The 26,140-nt window shown below is 38.5% G+C and overlaps 1 protein-coding gene across 1 annotated transcript in view; it reads left to right on the top strand.

Annotated features, from left to right (window-relative positions):
• Positions 1 to 26,140, top strand: part of LOC306882266 (attractin-like protein 1) — a 268,000-nt gene that overhangs the window by 195,012 nt on the left and 46,848 nt on the right. The window contains exon 28 of the mRNA XM_079436781.1: positions 21,622 to 21,729. Coding sequence (XP_079292907.1) covers positions 21,622 to 21,729 — 108 coding nt within the window. The remainder of the gene's footprint in view (positions 1 to 21,621; positions 21,730 to 26,140) is intronic.

Genomic DNA, 26,140 nt, shown 5'->3' on the forward strand with positions numbered 1-26,140 from the left:
CAGGTAAGTTTCTCTACTCTGATGGTTGTTTGGATATTTGTTATGATAATTATGGCCCATCATGCCTCTAGTCTACGGTGACATTTGGCTGTAGGAGATGGTGGGTGGTGACAGGGGCCTGGTTCTTGGCTATTTCAGGCTGGGTTTTGACCTCTGAGAAGATCAACAGGTGATTTAATGAGGCAGGAGTCAGACTGGCTGCTCAAAAGATCATCAATAGAGAAATAAAAGTAAAGCAGGGCTCAAAAATAAGGATGCCCTGGAGCCAGTGTGAAAGAGTTTCCAGATTGATGGAAAAGACACCTGCCCTTTCAGACCAGTGCTGTATTGCCACAGAAAATGTTACATTCATTGATTTTTGTTTTGTTTTTTATGCCTTGTGAACTTTTTTGTTGTTTGAACTTAAAAAAATCTTCAGACTTAATTATGCTCTTTTACAAAGTCTTGATTTTGTTTTGGGGGTGTACTAGAACATGCTCTCATGCTTGGTGGTGTGAAAATCGCATTATTTTTCACATAATTTACATTATTACAATATCTTTCTCCCCAGCCTGACACAAACGACTCGATTAGTTCCGGGTTTGATGAAGGCCCACTTTCCGAAAAATGAAATGTGTTGTGATTGGCTGTCCCAGTGCGTTGTGATTGGTAAACAGCTTAGACGGCGTTTCCGTATTGCCCCGCCCCTTGCCAAAACAGCAAGTTCGTCAATATTGCCATATCAATTCAGACCTCGAGAATATTGAACAAGAGGATCGTGCAGAACATTTGCACGCACGGATATTGCAAGACATATTAAAGTGGTAATGTTATTGTTGTTTTTACCTTTATTGATCTGTTCATAATTGTTTGCTCTTCAAGGTCAATAGGTCTGTTTTAACAGTAACTTTAAATTACAGTGAGTTTGTCACCCATGAATGCAGGAGAGAATGAGAACATGTGCACAGTTCACTTGTCATTGTTCATTTTTCAGTTTAATTAGCTGATTCTATATAGTTTCTGTTGAGTAAATCATCCCTTAAATGCAAATGGTCTATGATAGTCATGATAATGCAAATAATTCCATTTGCATGTGGGAACGTTTATAGAGAACTGATACTTTTGATAGAAAATTCACACAATAAGATGTCATTGTCACATTGTGTTAATGGATGACATAAAGGTCAGTTATTGTTCCTTTTGTTCAGTTATTTGAAAGGCTTTAAATTTTCAGTTTCAAATAAAAAGCAGGGATTTCACATGGCAGGAGAGTTTTCAATTACTAAAATGCCAATTTACACAATATTCAGTCTTCTGGGTCTTCTATTAAGACATAATTTCCCAGTTCAATTCTGTTTAATTCCGATGCATGTGATGCATATTTCTGTCATTTTGGGGATCAGGCTACACTAATCATTTGATTTACTCAGTAATTTGCTCTTAAATTGCACTAAACTAGTGGCTATTATTTTATTTTATTTATTTATTTTATCGCTTGCAATCATATACAGACTGCTCAATCTTCTGCCATATATATATATATATATATATATATATTTATTTTTTTATTTTTTTATTCTGACTTTTGTCAGTTAAAGTTTAATATTGTTACTTAATTATTTAAATGAAGATATTTTTACCCAGCCCTAGCTGGAAGATCTTCGCACTAATAAATAAAAATTCAACTAACTGCCGGACTATTTACAGCAGTTTGCATTTTTGTCTTTTTTGTCAATTTATTATTCAAATTACTGCAACTTATTAAAAATGATTATTATCAAAATTATTATTGCAAATCCCCACAAAAAAAGATGCAAATACCACAGCAAATCTTTTTTTTTTTTTTTAGAAAACCACAGCAAATTCAGTCATTTTGGGTCGCAAGACAAGAATAGCAGCAGAGTAAACAAGTGAAAGAAAGCATGAAACATGCCGTTCTCTCTTCCTTCCCCTCAAGCCCATCCCCAGAGCTTAGTAGTCCCACATGGGAAAGTCTTGGTCATCTTGATCATTAATTAACCCTTGCTCAACCCAGGACTTTGTCTTCCCGGGCAGGCAAATGTTTGGAACATTGTCTAATGAACCCTCTCCACCTTCCGGCCATGCATTTCGCCCAACAGTTCTTTCTCTGTTCCTCTATTAAGTTAGTGCTAATTAACACAAGTTAGGGTGGACCATAGCAGGGAGCAGATAAGTTTGAGAGAGGGTGCTTATAGTCCCCTTCACATGGACAAACTGAGCTCACAAAACAGACTGGAGTGGGTCCTCAAAGCCAATTGAGCGGGACAGATGTCCTCACAACGGCGCATCCCTGATCGTTGAAGCAAATCGCATCTCTGAGCCAGACTGCGCTCCAGCCTTGCATACTGATGGTGGAGATGAGATGTGTCTGTGTGTGTAAACACTTTGGGAGACCTGTGTTGGGTGTCTCGCCGGCTGGTTCAAGGAGAAGATGAGAGTCGAGGGCAGAGCAGGGAGGTTGTCTGACCACCAGTCTTTTGTCCTGGATGTCAGGGCTGTGGTTTATTCCCACCCACTCTATCTCACTCACGGCTGAGAGAGCCAGGCAGTGACCAAGATAAGCAATTGGCACATACAAGTCCTGAGAGAGACAAAACCGCAAGAGAGAGTGACAGAGACAAACATTTAGCAAGCAAAATGACGGTTCATTGCATAAAACACAATAATAGCCTGTCTTGTTGTGTCTGTGTACGCCTCTCACTTTATTTATTTTGTCTAGCTGTGAATTTTAAGCAGAACATATGAATTAAGGATGTGCTTATACAATCATATATTGTAAATGATCCACTTGTCTGTGTTTGTTTCGAGCAGACTATCAATCTGTGCATTAGTGGATGAGTTTTTTAGTGAGCCTTTGTGCAGGTTACATTAGGTTAGGTGGCAACAAGTAACTTTATGAGTGAGTCAGTGAAGAATTTGTTTAACCAATTCTTTCAAAAACTCTGATTCATTTAGGAATAAAACAAATGACTGTCTTTATAAAGGAGTTTAACATTTACATCACCATCATTTATTCAGGAAAAAACAAGTGGCTGACTGTCAGTAAGGGAATGATTCAAACACACTGATGATTTCAGTAAAAGAACACACAATTAATATGAGTTAGTCTGTGAATTATACATTAAACCCATTTGCTTTAATAAGAACGTTGATTCAAAATACTAATTGATTCAATAATGAAAGAAGTGACAGATTTTGAGTGAGTGAGTCATTCAAATCATTCACTCAAACAGTTCAACAGAACAAGCAACTGTTTAAGTCAGTGAATCAATGCGTTGAAAAACCCTAATTCATTCAAGAGGAAAAAAAAGGATTGTCTGTATTCATTCAATGATTCATTCACTACACTAATTTATTTAGTAATTAAAGCTGCAAGCAGTGATGAAAGGGCCCTCGCACCCGGGCTCACTGCCATCACGTGGCAATAGAAAAACAGAGAACAGCGGGCTATATGCTTTTAGAGTGGTAAATAAAGGAAGAATATGTCAAAGTCATTTATATATGCCACATTTCCTGCTGCCAACAGGTGGCGTTATGATTATAACTGAATATTGGCATGTAGATATCTTCAGGCCAGGACTCTTACCAAACATGTGAAGTTTGGGGCAGATCGAACATTGCATGTTTAAGTTAATGTAAATCAAGAAATTTCCTGTTGCCAGCAAGTGGCGATAGGATTATAACTGAAATATTGGACTTAAGATGTGTTCAGGCCAGGACTCTTATCAAATTTGTTCAATTTGGGGCAGATTGAACACTGCATGCCTGAGTTACAGCAACTTTGTGTTTCATTGCATTAATAGCATGCTTTAGCACTTAGCTAAATGTTGCTAGCATGTTTTTGTATGTTTCTAGCATGTTGCCAGCCTATTTAACACTTGCTGACACTTTTTAATATGCTCCAAGGAGTCCATAGCAGTGTTAAACATGTCACTTCCTGTTGCCAGCAGGTGGCGCTATGACTATAACCGAATACGGGTATGTAGATGTGTTCAGGACAGGACTCTTATCAAACTTGTTAAATTTGGGGCAGATTGAACACTGCATGCCTGAGTTACAGCAACTTACTGTTTCACTGCATTAATAGCATGCTTTAGCACTTAGCTAAGTTTTGCTAGCATGTTTTAGTATGTTTGCTATGACTATAACTGATTATGGGCATGGGTATGTGTTCAGGACAGAATCCCTATCAAACGTGTGAAGTTTGCGGCAGATCGGACATTGATTGCCTGAGTCACAGCAACTTCCTGTTTCATGGCGAAACATCAAAATTTGTCAGGCCACCAGGGACACGCCCCTTGACAAAAACTCAAGAGCTTAGCAATTTAGCATCGCAAAGGCCTTATTATTACACTCAGCAAATTTGAAGATGATCCGATTAAAACTGTAGGAGGAGTTCGTTAGAGTACGAGGCCTGAAAATGACAAAAACTGCACAAATATCATACAGGAAATTCAAAATAACGGACTTCCTGTTGGGTTTGGGATATTGAACCAGGAGACGTTTTTGTAGGTATTGGTTTGTTACACGTGTGTACCGATTTTCGTGCATGTACATGAAACGTAGCTCGAGGCGCACTTCGTTGAAATTTTATAGGTGGCGCAATCGAGCCAGTTTGCCACACCCACTTCTGAAATCCATATCAGATGTAAATTTTCGCCAGTTCTGATGCGTGTGCAAAGTTCATGAGTTTTGGAGCGTGTTTAGGCCCTCAAAAATGCGATTCACTTTGGAGAAGAAGAAGAAGCAGAAGAATAATAAACGGAGCAATTCCAACAGGGTCCTCACACCATCGGTGCTCAGGCCCTAATGAAACAAGTGGCTGACTTTGTGAGTGATTCATTGAATCTTTTACTCAAACATTAATTTAAATATACTGATTCACTGAGCAAAAAAAAATGTACTCACTTTATGTGGGAGTCATTGAATCATTTACTCAAATGAAATTATTTATACAGTACTCAACATTAACTTTGTTTATTGAACTACTCCAGTTTAGTTCTCTGTAACTCTGAAACTCTGGTACTGCTAATATTGTTGAGTGCTGAAATGTGATTATACATTTACTGTATGGATTTGATGGCCTCTTTTTTCCTGTGATTTACAGCAAATTCAACATATATATATTGTAAGGTCATGTGTTTCCTGGGAATCAAACCCACGATTGTGTCTGCTTGTGATAAGTGTCTGCTAAATAATTAAATGCAAATGCTAGATAAAAGTAGTTGCATTTTATTATTTATTTGGCATTTATTTATTTATTTATTATGATGTATTTGTCACTTTTTATAGCCACAAGTCGAAAAAAAAGTTCTACTGATTGTGTTTTGATTCTGCTAATTAGCAGTTGGGTGATCTTATTATCCCTGTAGTATTCAGTGCAGCACTGTATGATCTGATGATGCTGGTCACTGCAGAAAGAAAGAGACAGAGCGGATGAAAAGGAGTCAGACAGAGCTAGCACCGGGCACTAATTACCTCTAGCCTGCTGCCACTCAAGTGCCAACATCTGCTGCAATCAGGCCAGTTCTGCACTCAGACGAGGAGCTGTTGAAGAGAAAGCCTCTCTCAAGAGTCAACAAGCAGTCAAACGGCACCGGCTCTACACTCATCTCTTTCTCCCTTTACTTTAAAGACTGCACTGCAAGGACGGCTAGTTTAAAAGCAAGAAGGGTTGTAAAAAGTGTGAGCTGCATGCATTTATAAGTATGTGTGTGACAGTGGGAATTGTGTGCATATGTGCCTTTCAGTGTGGTAATTGCCTCGAGTCTTGTAGATACGGCTCATGTTACATTTGCATATGCATTTACCAGCCTATTTATACTCGTTAGCAGTTCATGCTAATGGCAAGTAAATCTGTTAGTCAGCCATATGCTCTGTTCACTTGCTTAATAAATGTTTTTGGATCCAAACCTGTGTGACTTTCTTCTGCGAAAGATATTCTGAAGAACGTTGGGAAAGAAACAATATTAGAACTCATTTACTTCCATATATATATATATATATATATATATATATAAATTCTCAAAATATCCTGAAAATGATCCCTTTAATGTACTATGGTGCACTTTACAGGATCCACATGAGGTGGCAGTTTGAAACTAAGTCCATATTCATATTTAGATCTGAATCTTCCTTTGTTTAGCACATATTTAAAGAAAGAAACCAGCTCAGCACTTTGGGATGTCTGTTTGTCCCAATGTGTAAGATTTTAGTTTTATCCTGTGCCTTTGTTTGCTTCTTAGTTCACAATGTCCCACAGTAGGTCTGACCTACATTGGCTTATACCCACCTTTATACTTAATTTAGCATCTTGACTTTCATATATTAACATTTACTTCTCAGGATTCTGGGACTTTCTTAAAGGTTTTTTTATTTATTTATTTTTTTATATAGACAACTCTCAGATAGAAAATGATTTCCTCCTGTTCTCGTAGACTCAGGCTAAGCTCTGGCGTATAGAGATGCTGTGATGTTGTGAGAATTTCGCTGGCCTCGTTTCCAGATGCCTTTGGAGACATCCCCTGCTGTCGACCTTGCATGCCTCACTTTGGTCTGCTCAGACAAAACATTTACTTTATAATGTGCAATATTTTGTATACCGATACAACAGAAGTTTTGGAGTGTGTGGGTTGTTTGTGCCTTTTCTGCTTTCTGTAATAAGAATCTATGCCTGAAGGTTGTGCTTACGAATTTTATTCTTTGTTGCTGGCCTGTCTTGCTTCTGAAACGTAGTTTTGGATGCCATTGGTACCAACTGGCCTCTAACAAGATGGTTAAAACAGGCCTGCTCACTCAGCCCAGGGAAGAGTGAAATAAAAGCTTAGCCTTTGGATGAAACTGACCTACAAAACATTTCCAAACAGTGCTTGTTGTGTAACTGTACCAGAAGTTTTGATGGCATAGAGCGGCTTTGTTATTTGGTGAAGTAGAGAACATACAGTATATTCACAACTTCACTTTACAAATTCACCTTTACTTCTTTCCAAGCAACTTGAAATATTTGAGATATTGAAAATGTTTTCTAAAAGTACATTTGTAAATTCGATTTGGGTTAAAAATGATAATAATCACAAATATATGATGAAGACCACCTCTGGCTCTGCACCCCTTTACCTAAATTCAGTACTTCAGACCTATGTGCCCTCTAGAAGCTTGCGTTCTGCAAGTGAACGACGCATTATTGTGCCATCCCAAAGAGGCACAAAATCACTTTCACTGACTTCTTCATTAACTGTTCTCACCTGGTGGAATGACCTGCCCAACTCAATCCGAGCAGCTGAATCCTTCAAGAAACGGCTAAAAACACATTTCTTCCATCTTTATTTAACCCTCTAACTCTAACACTCTCTATTCTAATTGCATTTTATCTATGTCTTCTTTTTAATAAAAAAACAAAAACAAAACACACACTTGACTCTCTATCAATTGTATATTTATTCTCTAACTGCTAGCTTTTCTTGAAAAACTAACACTAGCTTTCTTTTTTTCTATTCTATCTACTTGTTTCTTTAAAAAAAAAAAAACCTTGCTACGTGTACTGCGTTAGGCTAACCATATATATACAGTATTTTGTAGTCGATGCATGGAATCTTTATTATTAGATTGATGCACCATTTTTAAAGTCATCATTTTAACTTTAAGTCTTGACTATGCTAGTCAAGCTAGTTAGTATTTGATTACCAAGTATGCCAGTCATTGAATATGGACCTGTAAATGTAAATGGAGTACATGTGAACTTGTTAAAAAAAAATCACTTTCCTGCTTCAGCAATATAATAATATTCTGTAATTTCCAGTAAATTAAATTTGAACTGTAATTTCTTCTAAATTAAATGTGGACATGGTTTGTGGAAATCTGATGGTCGCTCATAAACTCAATCGGGCGTCCTTCTCAAAGCGTAATCTCAGCACCAGCATCCATCCACAAGTCTGAAGGTTTTACACCAGTTGATAATGCCATAACGTCCATCCATATTACCATCTCATTTGAAGGGCATAAGACTGCACTATCCCATCCCGTCTCTCTGTTTGTATGCTTTATTATCCAGAAGCAAAGCTCCATGGGGATGCTGGTGGATTCTTTCTTATGGCCCTTGCTGGAGATTGGTATTGATCAGAGATTGATTGGGTGAACTCCTCGTTAAGGGGATGTCAAGATGAAGCAGTAAATCTGCTGAATCATATTTTAGAGGCTGACTCGCATTGATGCGGCTCACCGGAGGCTTCTTTAATTGGTGGTGGCTTTCACCTTCTTTCCTGCCTTGCATTGTTGGGATAGACAGGATTAGTTGGTCCAGGGAAATCAGAAGGAAACGACAGACCTTGATTAAGATATCCGACATCACACTTGAGATATTACAGTTAAGAAAAGCTTTTTTCTTACGTTCTTAAGTTGTTTCTGACCATACTGAAGTTGAAATAAAAGATTACCCTTGAGGCAAAGCGCAAAGACTGTTTGCTTTCACCTTTAGAAAGAGTATATCTGGAAATCTAAGTAAATTTTCCATTTAGAATCAGAAGTCATATCAAAGTACTCTATTTAAAGTCAGAGTTTTAGATTTCCTGCAAAATGTCCTCTGACTCTTCTCTTTGAGAGAGTATTGTGACAGACGGTAGATGAAGGGTATTGGGGTCACTGTTGTTGTCACAAGAAGCGGATATGTCTGTGCTTGTGTCCTCTACTCTGTTAGCTATTACTTACTCAACCTTGAAGTCAAGAGGCAACTGCTCGACAAACACTAATAGAATAAAGACGTGCTGTCGGTGGACTGTGACTGCGGTGACTGAGAAGTTGAGCTAAAGGTGAGGTCACACTAGTTGTGCTTTATTCTCTTCCATTCATGTGCATACAAGCATAGGAGAATTGAAATCAAAGTACATGTGAAGTCTTTTACTGCTTTCTAAAGATCATATTTGGCCAACCCTGACCTTGAAATATGTATAGTGAAAAGATGTATGACCAGTAGAGGATGTAAACACCACAGCTTCAATACAAAGCATTAGAGTTTCTGGAAATATAAGAGAATTTCAAAATTTACAGGACTGGAAAGGTCGTGGGAATTTTAAAAGGTCATGCAAAAGTCATGGGGAAAAATAGAATCGTAAAAGGCCATGGACATTACTATAGTGAATATAAATGTTTTTAGTTATGCTGTTTTTCTTCTTCAATGAGTGGCATCTATATGAAACAAGACAGCAGCTCAGAGTTTTTCTTTGCAATTTATTGCAAATAGAATTGTATATCTAGATTTGTTTTTTGTTATCCATACACATAAAACTGTTTTAGAATGACTCTTTTTTACTTTTGTGTATATGAAATTTACCATTATGGCCAATTATATACCAATTATAACATCATTGCAAGTTAATTCGGAATTATGTCCAGATATCTGTTGAAAACGGCAAAAAGAAACATACAGTACCTTTTCTAGGATACTTTATTTTAGAGATGATTTTGTAAAATTATCCTTTATAGATCTTTATTGTAAAACGTATAAACAGTTCACCTGTGGAACAGTCCTTAAAGGGATAGTTCACCCAAAAATGAAATTTGTTTTAGTCATCATTTACTCACCTTCATGTCGTTTCAAACCTGTATTAGTTTATTTCTATTTTGAACATAAAATAATATATTTTGAAGAATGCAGGTAATCAAACAGTTGATGGTCCCCATTGACTTCCATAGTATTTCTTTCCATACTATGGAAGTCAATGGGGACCAACAACTGTTTGGTTCTTCAAAGTTCTTCAAAATCTCTTCTTTTGTGTTCAATACAAGAAAGAGACTAATGCAGGGTTGGAACGACATAAGGGTGAGTAAATGATGACAAAATTTAAATTTTGGGGTGAACTATTCCTTTAAGACACTTGCTGTTTACAGGTGGTACACAATTATGGTCACAGTTACAATGACTTAGGACAGTAAAGAGACTTTTCTACTGACCAGGGTCTGTGATCACCTGCGTGAACATGCCATTGTCTTGCTGCAGGAGGCATGAGGACTACAAATTAAGCCAGAGCAATAAACTACAATGTCTATATTGTAAGATGCCTAAGACAGTGCTACAGGGAGATAGGAAGGACAGCTGATTGTCCTTGCAGTGTCATTATTATTATTGGTTTTTATTATTGCAATAAGATAAGACATCTTATCGCCATAATTTGTTGCATTGTCAGTAATTTTGCATGGTCAGAGCATGCAATGTGAGTTTACCTTTAGCTGTTTTGACCACTGTAACGCAGTTCGTGATTCGGGAAGAAGGAGGCGGGAACCGGCAAACATTCAACGATTTAATAACAAAAATAAACAAACGTAAAAGTACAGCGGCAGCCCCTCACGGACGACTGCCGCACACACAATACAAAATAATATCCAGGCCTAGTCCTCTCTCGTCTTCCACTGTCGTCACTCCTCCTTTTATCCTTCCGGAGCTCCTCCGTGGGACTCGAGACCGATGAGTGTCGCAGGTGTCGCTCATTATCATTAACTCCACCGGCCTCGCTCCGTTCCCACGGCTCTCGGCCCCGCCCCACTCACCACATACCCCCATCGCCCCTCGCAGGCCGGGGGGTACCCTCGAGACTGCGCTCTACTCCCCCCCCCCCCCTTCCTGGGGGGGACCCGTCAGGGCGGCCGCGGCGTACCTGGGGGTACGGACAGACGAGGCGAGAGAAAAGGAGACGGAAGGATGAGGAGTGACAGAGACGAGAGAGGGGAGAGAGGAAAAAAAAAAATTCGGTCCGGTTCCCGGACACACTGCTGGTTGGTCCTCAACCAGCTGAGAGGCTCTCACTCGCGGTGCCATGCGATGGTACTGGACCTCTTTGGTGGACGGCTCGACGCTCCGCCTCCTGGCGGACGGCGATGGCTCCTCCGGTCGAGGGCAGCCGGCAGCGAGTCCCCCATTCCCTGCTCCTCCCCATCATGGCGGATGGCAGCAGGCTACGGCCACTCGGCGAATGGCGCCGACTCCTCCGCTCCCTCTCGGACGGCAGCCCCCCTCCTCGACCCAGGAGCACGGCAGCGAGCCTTCCGTCCCACCTGATGTTCCATCGCTCCAGCACCACCGTCGCCTCGGGCAGCCAGCGGCCGTCCCCGCTACTCCCTGCTGCCCGATCTCCTCAGCACCGCGATCCCCCTCAGCAGCGAGGGCTCTCTGACAGCGTGTCCCTCCTTCCTCCCGGGTTTCGGCACCAATGTAACGCAGTTCGTGATTCGGGAAGAAGGAGGCGGGAACCGGCAAACATTCAACGATTTAATAACAAAAATAAACAAACGTAAAAGTACAGCGGCAGCCCCTCACGGACGACTGCCGCACACACAATACAAAATAATATCCAGGCCTAGTCCTCTCTCGTCTTCCACTGTCGTCACTCCTCCTTTTATCCTTCCGGAGCTCCTCCGTGGGACTCGAGACCGGTGAGTGTCGCAGGTGTCGCTCATTATCATTAACTCCACCGGCCTCGCTCCGTTCCCACGGCTCTCGGCCCCGCCCCACTCACCACAACCACACTGTAGTGTAATTGGCCATCATGGCCAGATTGTGAACTGCCATCTAATCAGCATGAAACCACTGCTTGATGACTAGCTCACCATTTACACCAGAGTAAATCATCAGCCTCCCTCTTCTGCTACTTACACACAGTGTTTAAATCCTCATCACGAATAAACAGTACTATAATAAAGAGGGATATATGAGATGAGGGGAAGAAATGCATGAAGCTGTGTTTGCTTTCCAAGAGCAGAGCATTTACTAATGTATATAGGATTAGCACCTAGCTTTAATGCCACTCGAGTGTGGGTGTATGTGTGGTCCCTTGAAATGTGAGGTGATAAACTGAGCACTACAGATGTATTTAACAGTATGACTATATCTCTCTCTTTCTCTCTCTTGTGAGTCCCTTAAGACTAAAATGGTACCAGTTTGTGCACAACACACTGTAGAGCGAAGCTCCAGTGGCTCGGAGGTAAGATTTAGCACTTTGTGAAATGAGAGGAAACTCGGAGCTGTTTTGCCTCTGCAGTTTAGAGGGAGGAGATGATAAAGGAGGAATGGCAAGTAATGGAAGGAAGGATAACACACACCACGGCTTTGAGCCATTCAGGACTAATTTGTGAATTACTTTCAAATGCCAGTAGCTTTAAAATTAAATTGCCATGTTTAAATTGAGTTAACATACAGATTTGTAATTTAGATTTTGAGTTTGAGACATAGATGGAATTAAAATGGAATGAATTTCAAAGAAATTCATACAGTATAACTATACTGTAACAGTAGTTTTATTTTTATATTTCTTGAAATTATTATATAATTATATTACTGTATTATATAATTTTTCTACTTTATTTAATATTATTATATCTCCACTTATATATATATATATATATATATATATATATATATATATATATATATATATTATCATGTGGAAATTTCTTACTTTTAAATTTTAATGTTGTTTTTCTAGTTATAGAAATTATATTTAGCTTTTTATGTATTTGTTTATTTATTTATTTAATATTACCATATTACTTATTATCACAGTTCTGCATCATTAATTATATTTTATTTATTTTATATTATCAAATGAAATTATTTTATGTATCTATAATTAGTTTTTACTTCATTGTATTATCATATTTTGCTTTCAATTACTTGTTTGTTTGTTCGTTATATATGTATATTTATGCTTTTATGTCTTTATTTTTCAAGTCTTTAGACTATTTTGTTCCAGCACTCAAGAGTCAGTGGAATGGCAGCCATTCTGAATATTGTTCATCACTGACACAGACATGAACACAGACATTGAGAGCTGTGAGTAACAGTGGATGAGAGGTGTCAGAGAGCGCTGATGATGAGGGCTAATGTGAAGTGAGGATGTGATGATGACCGCTAAATTGCCACACTCCTCCTCCTCTCATTCCAGTGTGAGATGTCAACAGAGTGTGATTTACTCTCGTGTCTACACTTTGCTTGGCACCCCGTCCATCCTTTTCACACACTATCTAGGGGAGTAAGTGAAGTGAAAAAAAGAGCATGCCATTGCTCTTAGCTCCTTCGTTACTTCTTCTCGTCTGTCACTCCCCATCCCTCCCTTCCCAATCAGTTTCCCTTTTTTCCTTGTCTCATTTTCTCTGTCAACTGTAAACTTGATCACGATCCTGGACTGAGAGGATTTGGCTCTGCTCAGCAGAGTTGCATAACGTCCCCAACTGAACCTGTTAAAATGGAAGAAGACTTGTCTGTGACCATTGATCTACTGTATTTACAATGTACTGTGCACATAAAGGGCATTTTTATGAGCTTTAATGTAACTCGAAGAATCCTTTGCACTCATAGTACTTTGGTAGACCTTCATCTCTTCCACCCATCCCAACTGAATGTCTAGAATGTCAGTGTTCCACTTTGATTGACTAAGATCATGATCTTACTGATCTATCAAAGTGAGTTTAGATCTTCACACTGATGTTGGTCTCTCCTTCACTTTTGATGACAATGTCACACGGTGATAATTAGCACTCAGCTGCTCAGTCTGAGATGACATGCCTTGATTTACAAACCGTCTTTTGTCTGATCCTAATGTTTTCGCTGCTCCTGAGATGTGACTTTGTAACAACAAACTGATGCTCTGCAATGTAATTTGTGAACCACAAAAGTGTGGCTTTGGGTTTCTTTTGGTTGATTCCCTAAAGCCCATCCTTGACCTTGTTTCTTTTTGATGGTTGTGGCTTTTCACTGGATTTGTATGCAACATTTTAAGTATTAAATTATAGTGACCAGACATTTTTTTGCCATCCAGTCACCTTACTCTGTAAATAAAAATAATAACATATTCCGAATGGGTAACACTTTATTTTACATCTATAAGTTGCTTATTAGCATGCATATTACTAGAATATTAGCCATGTATTAGTGCTAATTAAGCACATATTAATGCCTTATTCTACATGACCTTATTCTACATCGCTAATCCTACCCAATACCTAAACTTAACAACTACCTTACTAACTATCAATAAGCAGCAAATTAAGAATTTATTGAGGGAAAAGTCGTAGTTAATAGTTAAAAAGTGTTACCTATTCTAAAGTGTGACCGACTTGGGTAATTACACAGTACAGTTAATCTGGTAAGACATTAAACAACTTATACAAACTTTATATATTTAAAAAATATACAGTGGTTCTCAACTGGTTTGGCCTTTGGACCCACGTTTTCCCATGGTCATCAAGCCGCGACCCACTTGTATATATATATAATTTGTTAAAAAACAAGGCAAATTCACAAAAATTACGTTAAGACTGTTAAGAATATGGCTAATACTGAATAAACAGCCCATAAGGAAAGGCTATTAAATACAGGGGTTAAAGCAAAAAAACATCCTGAGCCTGAACGTTTTTCTGAGGGTTGGGGGGTGGACACATACACAGGGTTATTTGGCAAACAAAAAAACAAAAAAAACAAAAAAATTTCTTTAAACTACCTGATAAATAAACTAATTAAACAAAATGGTACAAATAAAGTGCTGCACACGCGAAAAACTCAATGACTGTGGCAACTTTAACATTTTCTGTGGCAAAGTTACTGCTTTTCTTATTCAAACTGATTTTTTTTCATGAATATATGATTGACCTGAAGAAAGAAAGCTGTAGGCCTATCATACACATGGAAAATGATGAGCTGAAAAACAGGCTTTAATATGACTATATTTGTATATAAACTAATGTGAGGCAATAATAATTGGCTCAAATAAAGTATCAAAAACAAGTAATTGCATTGTTAATTACAATTATATTTTGCAATATTATGCTTTTTTCCTCTCATAAAAAGACTTCTAATAACATTTTAAAAAATGTACCGGCCTAAACCCTCATGTGGTGTACGGGTCATTTTTGTCCGGGGAAGATTTTCTTTTTCCTGAAAATACTAGTTCACAAAGGGTACTTCTCACATTTCTTTTTATCATTTTCGTACACTTTTGGGGGAGATTTTTCACCTTGTTACACTGATGGGGCCCTATTTTAACGATCTAAGCACATGGTCTAAAGCACACGGCGCAAGTACACTCAGGGCGTGTCCGAGTCCCGCCCCGTCTCCAGAGAGCAAACGGATCTTCTGATGCACGAGCAAATAGGTAGGCTAATTCTGATACACGCAATGACTATCCATTATGACATGTATGACATTTTTATATTTATGTAGCCAACACAATAATATTCTTTTACACTGTAATCCTTTAATTTTTTTTATATTTGACATGTTTGTGTGCTGCTGCGCGTCCCTGTGTCTAATAAGCAAATTGAACGCGCGTTGTGGACCCGCCCAGAGGCGCATTTTCTACTAACGCGCTCTTTAAATAACCCAAAAAATATTGCACCATTGACTTAAGACTTTAGACCAGGTTTGACTTGGTCTATGGCGCAGTCTATTTTCAGTTCCTCAAAATAGCAATGCGCCAACAATGTGCCTGAACACACCTCTTTTTTAGACCAGCATGCCCATGAGCGCAGAAAGGGGCGCAAATGCATTTGCTATTTAAACAACATGGCACAGGACGGGAAAATGAGAAAACACTTGCGCCACGCCTTGCGCCGGGTGTATGATAGGGCCCATGGTGTTCCTGGGCAAAAATTGCTTATAAATCACTCATTATGCTATATTATCACCAAAGATTGGATTCAATCTTTTTGTCAACTTATTTACTTAAATTTAGGACTGGTTTTGTATTTATATTTGCATCTGATTAATCGTAGGAATCATTTATCTGAGAGTAGGCACCTCATTTTTTGAGTGAATAAAGCATTATTTATGAATAGTTTCACAATATTAATTAAAAACTGATGAAAATTTGCACAGTTTATCACACTAGTGTGCTTTAATGTTTAATCTGGGAGTTTGCTTTTAAATGCTTTTATTTTGCTTGTGGTGATATATCGGGCTTGGCAATATACCGGTCAACCACTAAACATCACAAGTGTTATAGGTTTTTGAACACAACACAAGGGTTAAACTTTTGAACTTTGGTAAGTTTGCTGAAATGCAAGGCTGTGTAATCCAGCATAGTCATTTAGCAGTTGGCAATAGGATAGAAATGATATATTGTGAAGCTATTATGCAATTAGTTCGTCATATGGAGTAAATGTTCTGTATGAGCTTTTAGTCTGTGTTCTGCCAGTTTAAAAAAAGGCTTGAGGAAACAGACCACAATTATGATACTTTAGGAGCAAAGCAACTTGGTCCTTCAGATGTAATTGAATAAAAACAGAGTGTGTCTCGTTTTCTGAGACACCTTGTTTTTATGGTGACAAAAGAGCTTCATTTTCTGTCTGTGCTTGGAAAGTAAACAGGGTTTTCTGTTAAAACCATGCTGGAATGAGACAGAAATTACACTCTCTTATCGGCCAGAGTTATTGTGTACCATTCTGAAGAAAGGCATCATGGATGTTTACAACGACCCACTATAGACCTATGCCTAGGTGCTATTGTCACCTAAGCTAGAAGGGTCACTCTGGTACCCATTCTATCAATTTGTGTTCAGAAAGGGCCTATTCATAGGTGTATGCTTTTGTTCTGTCTTGCATGCTTACAGGCAATGGATAACGGATGCCTTTGCTATGCACATAATCAATTATTATAAAATAATTAAATTGCAGTCTACAAAGAGATGTTACAGTGCCAAGCATTTTCTTCCCAGAATCGGGAAATGAACTTAAGTTAAAATCCCATTGTTGAAATAATGATTAACTTACTGAATTAATAAGTAAATCATAAAAGCAGTCAAATCAAATGTCATGACTTTGGCTTTTATGCACTTTTGTGTTCTTGAAATTAAAATGTTAGAGCACAAAGAATCACCATTATGTAACAATATGGTTTTCTGGAAAGGTTAATTTTATAAAAAATAAAAAAAAAACCCAAAGCAAAATGACGACTGTGTCTCAGCAATGGCAACATTTGTGTTTTATTGCTGAATGAATCAGGTGTAAGGATTGGCCCTTATTTTAATTTAGCTTTTAGGGAATCTATTCTTAAGATTCGATATTGATATGATATCAATCAAAACGTATAATTTCTAAGATTTTAATGACTCGTCCAGCGAATCGTAAAATTCAGTATATCTTTAACAATTTCGTTAATAATCTTATTCGTGGCCAACGATAAAACAAACCAAATAGTACTTTATCAAAATTCATGAGCATCGGTAACGTGATCTTTGGCAAATAGTTTAAGACTTGAAAATCACATAGCACCAGACCAAAGATTTCTTAATAAATTAAAGTTTATTTGCTATTCTACAACACTACTAAGCTAAAATAACACAAAACAGAATACGTACACACAAACATTGCAGGCAATGAACTTGAAGAAAGCTTAAACTAGCACTCTTTTGCTAGTTACTGAAACCTCGCCCTGAGGGAGTTTCAAGCAGAGAACTTGTCTGTCTTTACTCTTAAAATTACTTCAACCGGTTTCCAGCAGAATTATAGAGAATTGTTTGATCACTTGCTTTAAGTTAAGTTTGACAGCTGATCGGGTGTTTCCACGCGGTCTCAGAGGGAACCTCTGACTGATTGGCTGCTGATGTGTCGTCGTCGCGTGATGTCACTGGGGATGCCCTCTTGCAATTGGTTGGTTTTCTGTTACGTGATGACGCTCTTAGGAAGTTGGTTTCAGTTCTTACGGCTTCAGGTGTTAAAGTTTCTTTGGTCAGAACTTTGAAGGCACGCAAAAAGATCGCTGTCGGCCGGTTCAGAGTTCCTGCTGCCAGTGTGAATGCAACCAGGAAAACGGGCCGAGGGAGAAATTGGTTCTCTATGAACTAGTTCCTAGAACTACGCGGTGCAAAAGCCCCTAATGACCAAATTGACTGCGCATTAAGTCTTATGGCGCTTTTCCACTGCATAGTACGGCACGGCACGGTTCAGTTCGGCTCACTTTCGGTGAGTTTTCCACTGGGAACAGTACCTGGTACCTGGTACTTTTTTTAGTACCACCTCGGCCGAGGTTCCAAGCGAGCCGTACCGTTACCAAAACATGATGTTTAAACTCTGCTGATCACTGATTGGCCGGAGAAAATCGTCACTGCCTGCGTCATTGAACTTTCAGCACGAGACACAACAGACTCTCTAGATTTAAATCAGCACAGCCAGCAAAGGATCGAACGCAACTGTTTTGAATGAGCGCACCTTTTTTAAACAACCAAAAAATGGCTGTTTCGTTGTCTGTTGAGGAAGTACAAATGTTCCTCTCGTTGATAGCCGAGGAGCGGATCCAGCGAGAGCGTGATGGAGCGACGCAGAATTAAAAAGCTTTTCAGGAGTCACGGCAGTAGAGGCGGCGCAACTATAACGACACGTGAATAATCCTGCCCACTCTAAAGCGGTACTAAACTGCAGTGGAAACACAAAACGAGCCTAACTGAGCCGTGTCGTGCCGTTCCGAACCATGACGATCAAAAATTTTCTAGATGAAAATTTTGTTCCTTGCATTTATTCTTACAATTAAACATCTCTTATTTATTTTACGTTGTTGTCAGGAAGGAATCAATGCACAGCCAGCAAAAATGATTCCATAAAATTACGTTGATGTTATGATGGTGGTACTAAAGTAATCATTATATTCCTCTTTGTGTGTGTGTGTGTGTTTTAAGAACTGTATATGAGGAGATATTACTGACTTTAGTGTGTCTTCTACTTGCACACAGAATTGGTTGAGCTGTGTTTGCATGTGCGTTGATATTGTTTTTTATTGGTGTTTTGCCTCACATAATGTGAATCATTCCCATTTAGAGACTCACGTCTCCCATAAGTACTGCTGTTTATACCTTTTGTGCATATGGATTGTGTATGATAAACATTATGTGCACACAGCGTGAAGAGTGTGAGTTCATGTGATGAAAAAAGCAAGTGTTAGTGTATTCTCTCTGAAATATCTGTTTTCATTTGCTCTGTTCTGTGACAAACACTACCGCAGATATTCCCTTCCAGACTTGTGATTTCTGATGTGATCTTTATTCTTGACTGTTGTCTTTCAATTCATAACATTCTTATGCAAGTATATTGTCACCACAGGAACCCACCACAACCCACCAAAATAAAAGCTTGCTGATTTTAGGGTTGAAAATGATGATAATCCATATGAATAAATAAATAAATAAGTTATATAAAAATAAATAAAGAAAGAAAGAGAGAGATTGAAAATGTGAATATTAGCATTGTATTTTTAAATGTGCTATAAAATAATTGTATTAGCATTGTCAAATTTTATTTATTAGTTTCTTTATTATAAAAAACTATAAACATTGCAATAATACTATTATAGCTTTTATTTTTTTAAATAGTAATAATGGGTCACATTACATGCATCCCTGGTTATTGCGATTTATCAAACTATTTATTTTTTTAGAATTGTGAGATATAAAAAAAAAAACAGAATTGTGAGATGCATACTTCAGACAAACAAAGTCAGAATTGTGGGATAAAAAGTTGGATTTACTTTTTTTGAATGCTTCCATACATTCTTCTAGTATAGAGCATGTTCAGACAAAAAATGGTATAGATTTGGGGGGTGATGGGGTGGTGATGGCGCAGTGGATAAGACACATGCCTTTGGTGTGAGAGACCCGGGTTCGAATCCACTGTGAGACACCAATGTGTCCCTGAGCAAGACACTTAACCCCTAGTTGCTCCAGAGGCGTGCGACCTCTGACATATATAGCAATTGTAAGTCGCTTTGGATAAAAGCGTCAGCTAAAATGAATAAATGTAAATAAATGTAGAATTGTACATTTATTTTGAATTAACTAAGCCTATCAGTCTCGTACACAAAAAGAGACAATCATACAATATCATGTGTCCCAGATGAGCATTGTTTACAGCATGTGGAGTTTAATTATGCATTTTATGGGCCGTTTGCAAGCTCAGGCGAGAAGTACCACAATGTCCTTCTCCCCTCCTGAAGGACTTGTCATGGAACATAAACCATTCATGCTCTACTAGTGGGTTTCTTTGTCTCTTGACCATGACACATACACAGCCATAGCCAGCTTTAACAATCATCACCGTGACTGTCCTATGAATCAGCTCACAGTGCCCTGCCACCCTTCACCTTGACTTTCTCTCATACTCTAATATCTGTCCTCCTGAGAAGTGATAATGCATACCACTCTTTGGAACAAGAACATCCAGACCTTCACTGATGTGAGTGATGCAGATCAAATTCAAAAAGACTGATAAAACATCTGCTGTGACACATTTCTCTTCTAACTGTTACCTCAGTAAATAATTCATCATCAAAGTTTATCTAAGGCAGTGTTTACACCTGGTATTAAGATGCGGTTTTGTCAGTCCACTCACAAGTGGACAGCGCTAAATACAGGTTCGTAGTACATGTGCTCATTTGGTCAAATGCATTCAAACAGCCACAATTGACACCCTACTGACCTAATCCTTAAATATTACGTAACATGTTGTTGAAGCATGCTAGCCAGATGGGATTTCAACTTTGCTGGATAAAATCATAACTTTGGGAAAAAATCATAAGGCAAAAAAAAAGGAAAGTTTGCAAAGTTCTCTGACCAGTCCTGATTCTAACGCAAACCCACTTTTGGTGTAGTTTTGAGGCTATTATAGCAGAAACAAAAGCTGCTTCTCTCCATATCATTTTCCATTGTCTCCTTCCATGTTCATAAGTAAATTGTGCCTGCCTATTTCACAATATTAGATCAAAAGATCAGAAAAGCCCATACGTACACCCGCCTGTAACAGAGCCGACGAGACGTGAGGTGTACGGATCCATGTGCAAGCTTTATTTAGAAACATAGGCAGGGTCAAACATCAGTAAACAGATAAATTGAGGGCCAGACACAAGAGTATTCCGAGAGCATGCGTGGGTCCACGATCGGGGAACAATGTCCAAAGGGCTTGACAATAGGGGTAATCCAAGTACATGAGCAATAATCCAAACAGGGGCAAACAGAGTCCAAAAGGCAAGACGAAAGGGCAATCCAAAAACACAAAAGCAATAATCAAAACACGGTTAAACAGGCTAGGCAAGACTAAGAAGCTAGGAAAGGCTCCGTAAAGTAACTATCAGCAATGACTGTGATAAACGCTAAACAATACTCGGCAGAGAGGAAGAGGAAGTCCATGGTTTAAGTAAGGTGTGTGATGGGAATCAGCTGTGTAATTAGTGCAATCAGCTGTGTGTGTTTCGTCAGTGCAATGGATGATGGGAACTGTAGTCCGATGGTGAAGTGCAACAGTAGTGTAGTGCAAGAGTCCATGCGGTGAGTGGGTGACCTCTGGTGGTGAGAGAACGGATGTTCATGGACTGGATTTGTGACACCGCCCATTGACCCTCCTCTCAAAGACACCAGGAAAGTGATTGAAAATAGACAAGAGATGGACTAAAACATCAAAAATAACTGAAAATGTCTGTCTTTCTCGTCTACTTGACCTTATCTATTCCCTCTTTTGTCAGACCTCCATGTGGTAAAACATATTTCAAATATTCCTTCCATTAATCCAGCACAAGGAATATACTCTTTATTTTTATTAAACAAATTTATGTAATTTATGATGATTTGTTTTTCTTACTCTTATTTTTCTGTCTTTCTACAGCAACTAATGCGAGAGCGCCAGCAGATGGCCAGCCGTCCGTTTGCGTCTGTTACAATGGCACTCGAGACTCCAGAGGAAGAGGAGGAGCTTCTGCAGGGCCAGGTGCAGGTGGGTACCTTCAATCATAGGCTTGCAGATATTCAATAGTTATTTACCTACAATATTTATATTGAAGCAATTCAAATAAGCATAAATGAGAACACCCCTTCTGAAACTTACATTCAGCAATGGATCTTTTCTCATTTCTGTTTTAAATGTGAACATGTAGTAAAAGTAACACAGAAAATAAATGAAGTTGTGAAAAAAGGCTGGCAAAAGTTATGAAAACAATAACTGTTAAATGTATGATTGTTGTCCAAAACTGGAACTACCTACAGTAGCTTAAGCACAATAAACTCATTTAGCCTTTTCCAATGTCCATATTTACATAATACAGACTTCTGGGAATCCATACTCTGATCTCATAAGACCAAGTCAGTCATTTTGGATCTAAAAGCATCCAAAATGGTGTGGCATGGCTGGGGGAGGAGTACAGTAAAAAGTGCCTGGTTCCCACAGTGAAGTTCTGTGCTTGTTAAGTTTTTATGTAGGGATATTTGTCTACTGAAGCTGTGAGGGAGTTGTGCTTTATCAATGTTGTAAGGAATTCAAACACCACTGAGTGATGTAATGCAAAATCTTGAAACAGAAGAAGCTACCCTCTTCTCATTCCATGCAATGTTAGGTATTTTTCAACATGACAATGACTATATACATTCCCCCGAAGGTGAAAACCTCGCCATTAAAGATCAGCACATTTAAGGAGGTCATCTCCAGTTAAATAGGATAGATGGGGTGATTTGTCACAAAATTGTACACTCAATGCCAAGAAGGGTCGGTGGTAGTATACTTAAAAGCATATTAAGTATTTAATCAAGGGTGTATTAATTTATGCAACCCTTCATTTAAACAAAATTAGCTAATTTACTTATTTTAAAGATGTTATTGACATACATTTTTAATTGCTTCCTGCCACTACATTACTTCCAAATATGTGCCCCTCAGTACTTGCAGATTGTGATGTCTCATCACTCAAGTTAATTCCACAATACTTTTTTTATTTTTTATTATAGAAGACAGTGAAAACCATGAATTTAAAGCTGTTTCCTCATTCAGAGGTTGATTAAACAACATCTGGTGTAACAGTGTAGACTCCATTTAGCGTAATTGCATAATATACGGGTGAATATTGGCTCGTTAAGCAGCAAGGCCAAAGATCAGGGCCATCATCACATTTCATGCCTAAGTTGATCGGTAAGCACAGGCTGCGGATGGATGCCTTCACTGGCCCTGAGCGGCTCTGTTTGTAGTCCAAGTATCTTCCACAGAGATAAAGAGAGCATTTGACTATTTTACACTTTTTTTCCACGGTGTTTAGTTTCATTGGTACATATAATAACAAGCTGAAGTGATATGAAAAGATCACACATTCAAACTGGTATTACTTGACATCAGCTTTTCTCTGTCATTTTCCCTAATTTAACCAGACTGTGATTGAAGCTGATAGCATGCCAGCTGAATTGATTTGATATATTTTGATGAGATAGTGAGATTTCTTCTTCAAATTGGCCCTGTTAGAGTGTCTTTCACTTGTTTTCAAAGATGCAGACTTTTTCAAGAATCTTTTAAATGCCATCTGCAATCATTGACCTCTTATAAAAGTCGAGCAAATGTTTGGCGGTCTGTTATTTATTGGACGGCTCTTTTATCTTGTGCCGCATACATCTGCATGGTGCGGCTGTGTAGGAAGAGTGTTGTAAAAGAGCTCTGGGAACATATGCATGGAAATCTGGATGTGCTTTCAAAATAGGCCCAGGTCTGTTAGACTTTTTTAAATAGCTGCAATATAATTTGAATCATACCAGATAACTGCTAATTGCTGGAATAAGATACTGAGTGCTAAGAGTGTGCTAGACCTGCTGTGCTCAATATCTAGACTGAAGTGCGTGAGAAACTTTAATTGACTGATCTGTCCTTACTGCTACCTCTAGAACACTTCAGATGCAAACAACATCTGCTTCACCAGAGCAACTGTTCTCTGATGATTTTTTAAATTAAATTATATAGGAAAAATATATAAACCTATTATTGAAATCAATTTAATTAAAAATTATTAAAATGTATAAATATACATTATTTTTATTTAAATCATTTTATAATTTTATTTTTTATTTAATACCCTGATTATTCAAAATAGGAACATTGTATTCACAAATAAGCCCCTTAGCACTCAGTTGTTGATAACTGTTTGATTGAGTTTTAAAGGTGCCATAGAATGAAAAACTGTCTTTACCCTGGCATATTTAAATAATAACAGTTCTGTACATGGAAATGACATACAGTGAGCCTCAAACACCATAGTTTCCTCCTTCATATGTAAATCTCGTGATTAAAAAAGACCACTGAAAAACACGCGAATCAGAACATAACACCGACTGTGACGCAACAGTCGGGATCACTACGCCCCCAACATTTGCATAAACCCGCCCTTTTTCTAAGCCGGCCGAACCATCAGAAGCTCTGCAGGTATTGTAAATAAACAAGCGCGGACAACAGCGAAAATAACAAAATAAATGTTATGTTCCAGGCCGTGCAGGGGGTGTGAAGTGCAGGGATGGGTTGGTGTCTGTATTCAGAAAGGCACAGAAAGCAAATAACGCGAGCCACTAAAGGGACATGGTTAGCTCCTTGCTAGCGGTAGCCTGTTACAGTACATAAGATTTCACTCTCAGTAAGGAGAGATGAGGATGATGGCGAATGCCTTACAGATCCTGAGCACCACTGACAAGCATCTGATCTTGTGAAATGTGTGGTAAGTACTGTTGCTCCATAATGTAAACATAGTTTGTGTGATCGCGTCTCTTGAAAGTGAAACTATAACGCGATCGATGGATCCTTCAAAAGCAGTTTCAATGCCTCGCATATTAATAACGGCTCCCTGATGCCCGCGTTTTATATACAGTATAATTACCCGACGATATAACTGCGAGAGAAAGTATTTAAAGTTATATTTTCCTCCCTGTGCTTCCTTCTTGCTGATGAGCCGTACTGTGAAACAGCCAATCAGAGCAGAGCTCAACATTGAGCAGCACTGTGAAACAGCCAATCAGAGCAGAGCTCATTATTATTCATGACCCTGCCAAATAAGCCAATAACAGACCGTTTCATTCTAGGGAGAAATCCTAGGGTTGTAAATGGACATGTGAAATCGTTTCTGGAGATTTTTTGCCCTTACCTAAGCCACATACCTTCTGTGTAGATATCAGAGAACAATTTAAAATACTGTATCAATGCATTCTATGGCACCTTTAAATGAAGAGTGTTAAATTATTAATGGATTTTATGAAAGTGTTCCACAATAGGATCTAACGACAAGCATGAAATAACAAGCAAGTAAATCACTGGCTGCCATTTGCTAGATATGCTATTGAGCCACATCTGATTGCAGCTGCCTTTATGACCTTGTTGCATTATAAAACAAGAGGTGAGACATTAGCATAAATCTTCACATCAGCGTCCATATAACGTCCATACAATGTAATAAAACTAATAAAGCCACAGCCCAGAGCACCTGCATTATGCCAAAAGCATATCTCGCTTTTTGTGAGGACTGATCGATCGCAGTCCAGTGTTTTTGTAATGCTGGGAGAAATGAATCAATTTCAGATGTAATGTTTTAATGTGCCATATTTATCTCCAGTGGGTGTGTGGTACGGGTGGCACGGTACACAGATGTCACGGTTCGGTACATACCTCGGTTCCGGGGTCACGATTCGATACGATTTCGGTACAACAGGAAAAAAAAAAAAGAAATCTACTATGCTCAGTTTCTTTTCATTTATTTTGAACAGACAGTAGTGCAAATGACAGTTTTTTCCATCTAGATGTGAAAATACTAAATATTATTACATGTTATATATATATATATATATATATATATATATATATAATATATATTTTTTAAATTGTGAGTGTACACAAATAAAAGCTGACCTTTATACAGAGATTATTAATAAGGTAATAAGTGTTTAAAGTTGATTCTGCTAGTATAAGAAAACAGTTGAAGTGATCGCGCCAGAGAACACACACACACATGCACACAAACAAAGCAAAACAAAAAACACACACATCAGTTCCAGCATTGCTAACTTGACAGTGCAGTTGGTACTTTATCAAAATAAAATACAGTGAGCCGAACATCACCGCACCCGCCTCTGTGTCACCGTTGGTACACGACTGAAGTACAAAGCCTATCATTTACATAATAAATAATAGTTTAGCATTCAGATATGTTACATCGCAAATATGGAAATATTATGGAATATTTGAATTTGTGCCGAATGAGAGAAAGCCCCATTTCGCAAACAGTTGAGTGCACAAGCCTTTAAAGTATACTCCTTTGTCAGTCTAAGTGAGAGACGTGTTCAGAATCAGCACATGGTCACTGTCTAGTGGGCTTTGTTTTCAAGTGCGCAACTAT

This window comes from Barbus barbus (assembly GCF_936440315.1).
Source record: "Barbus barbus genome assembly, chromosome: 16".
In the NCBI taxonomy this organism is placed as follows: Eukaryota; Metazoa; Chordata; class Actinopteri; order Cypriniformes; family Cyprinidae; genus Barbus; species Barbus barbus.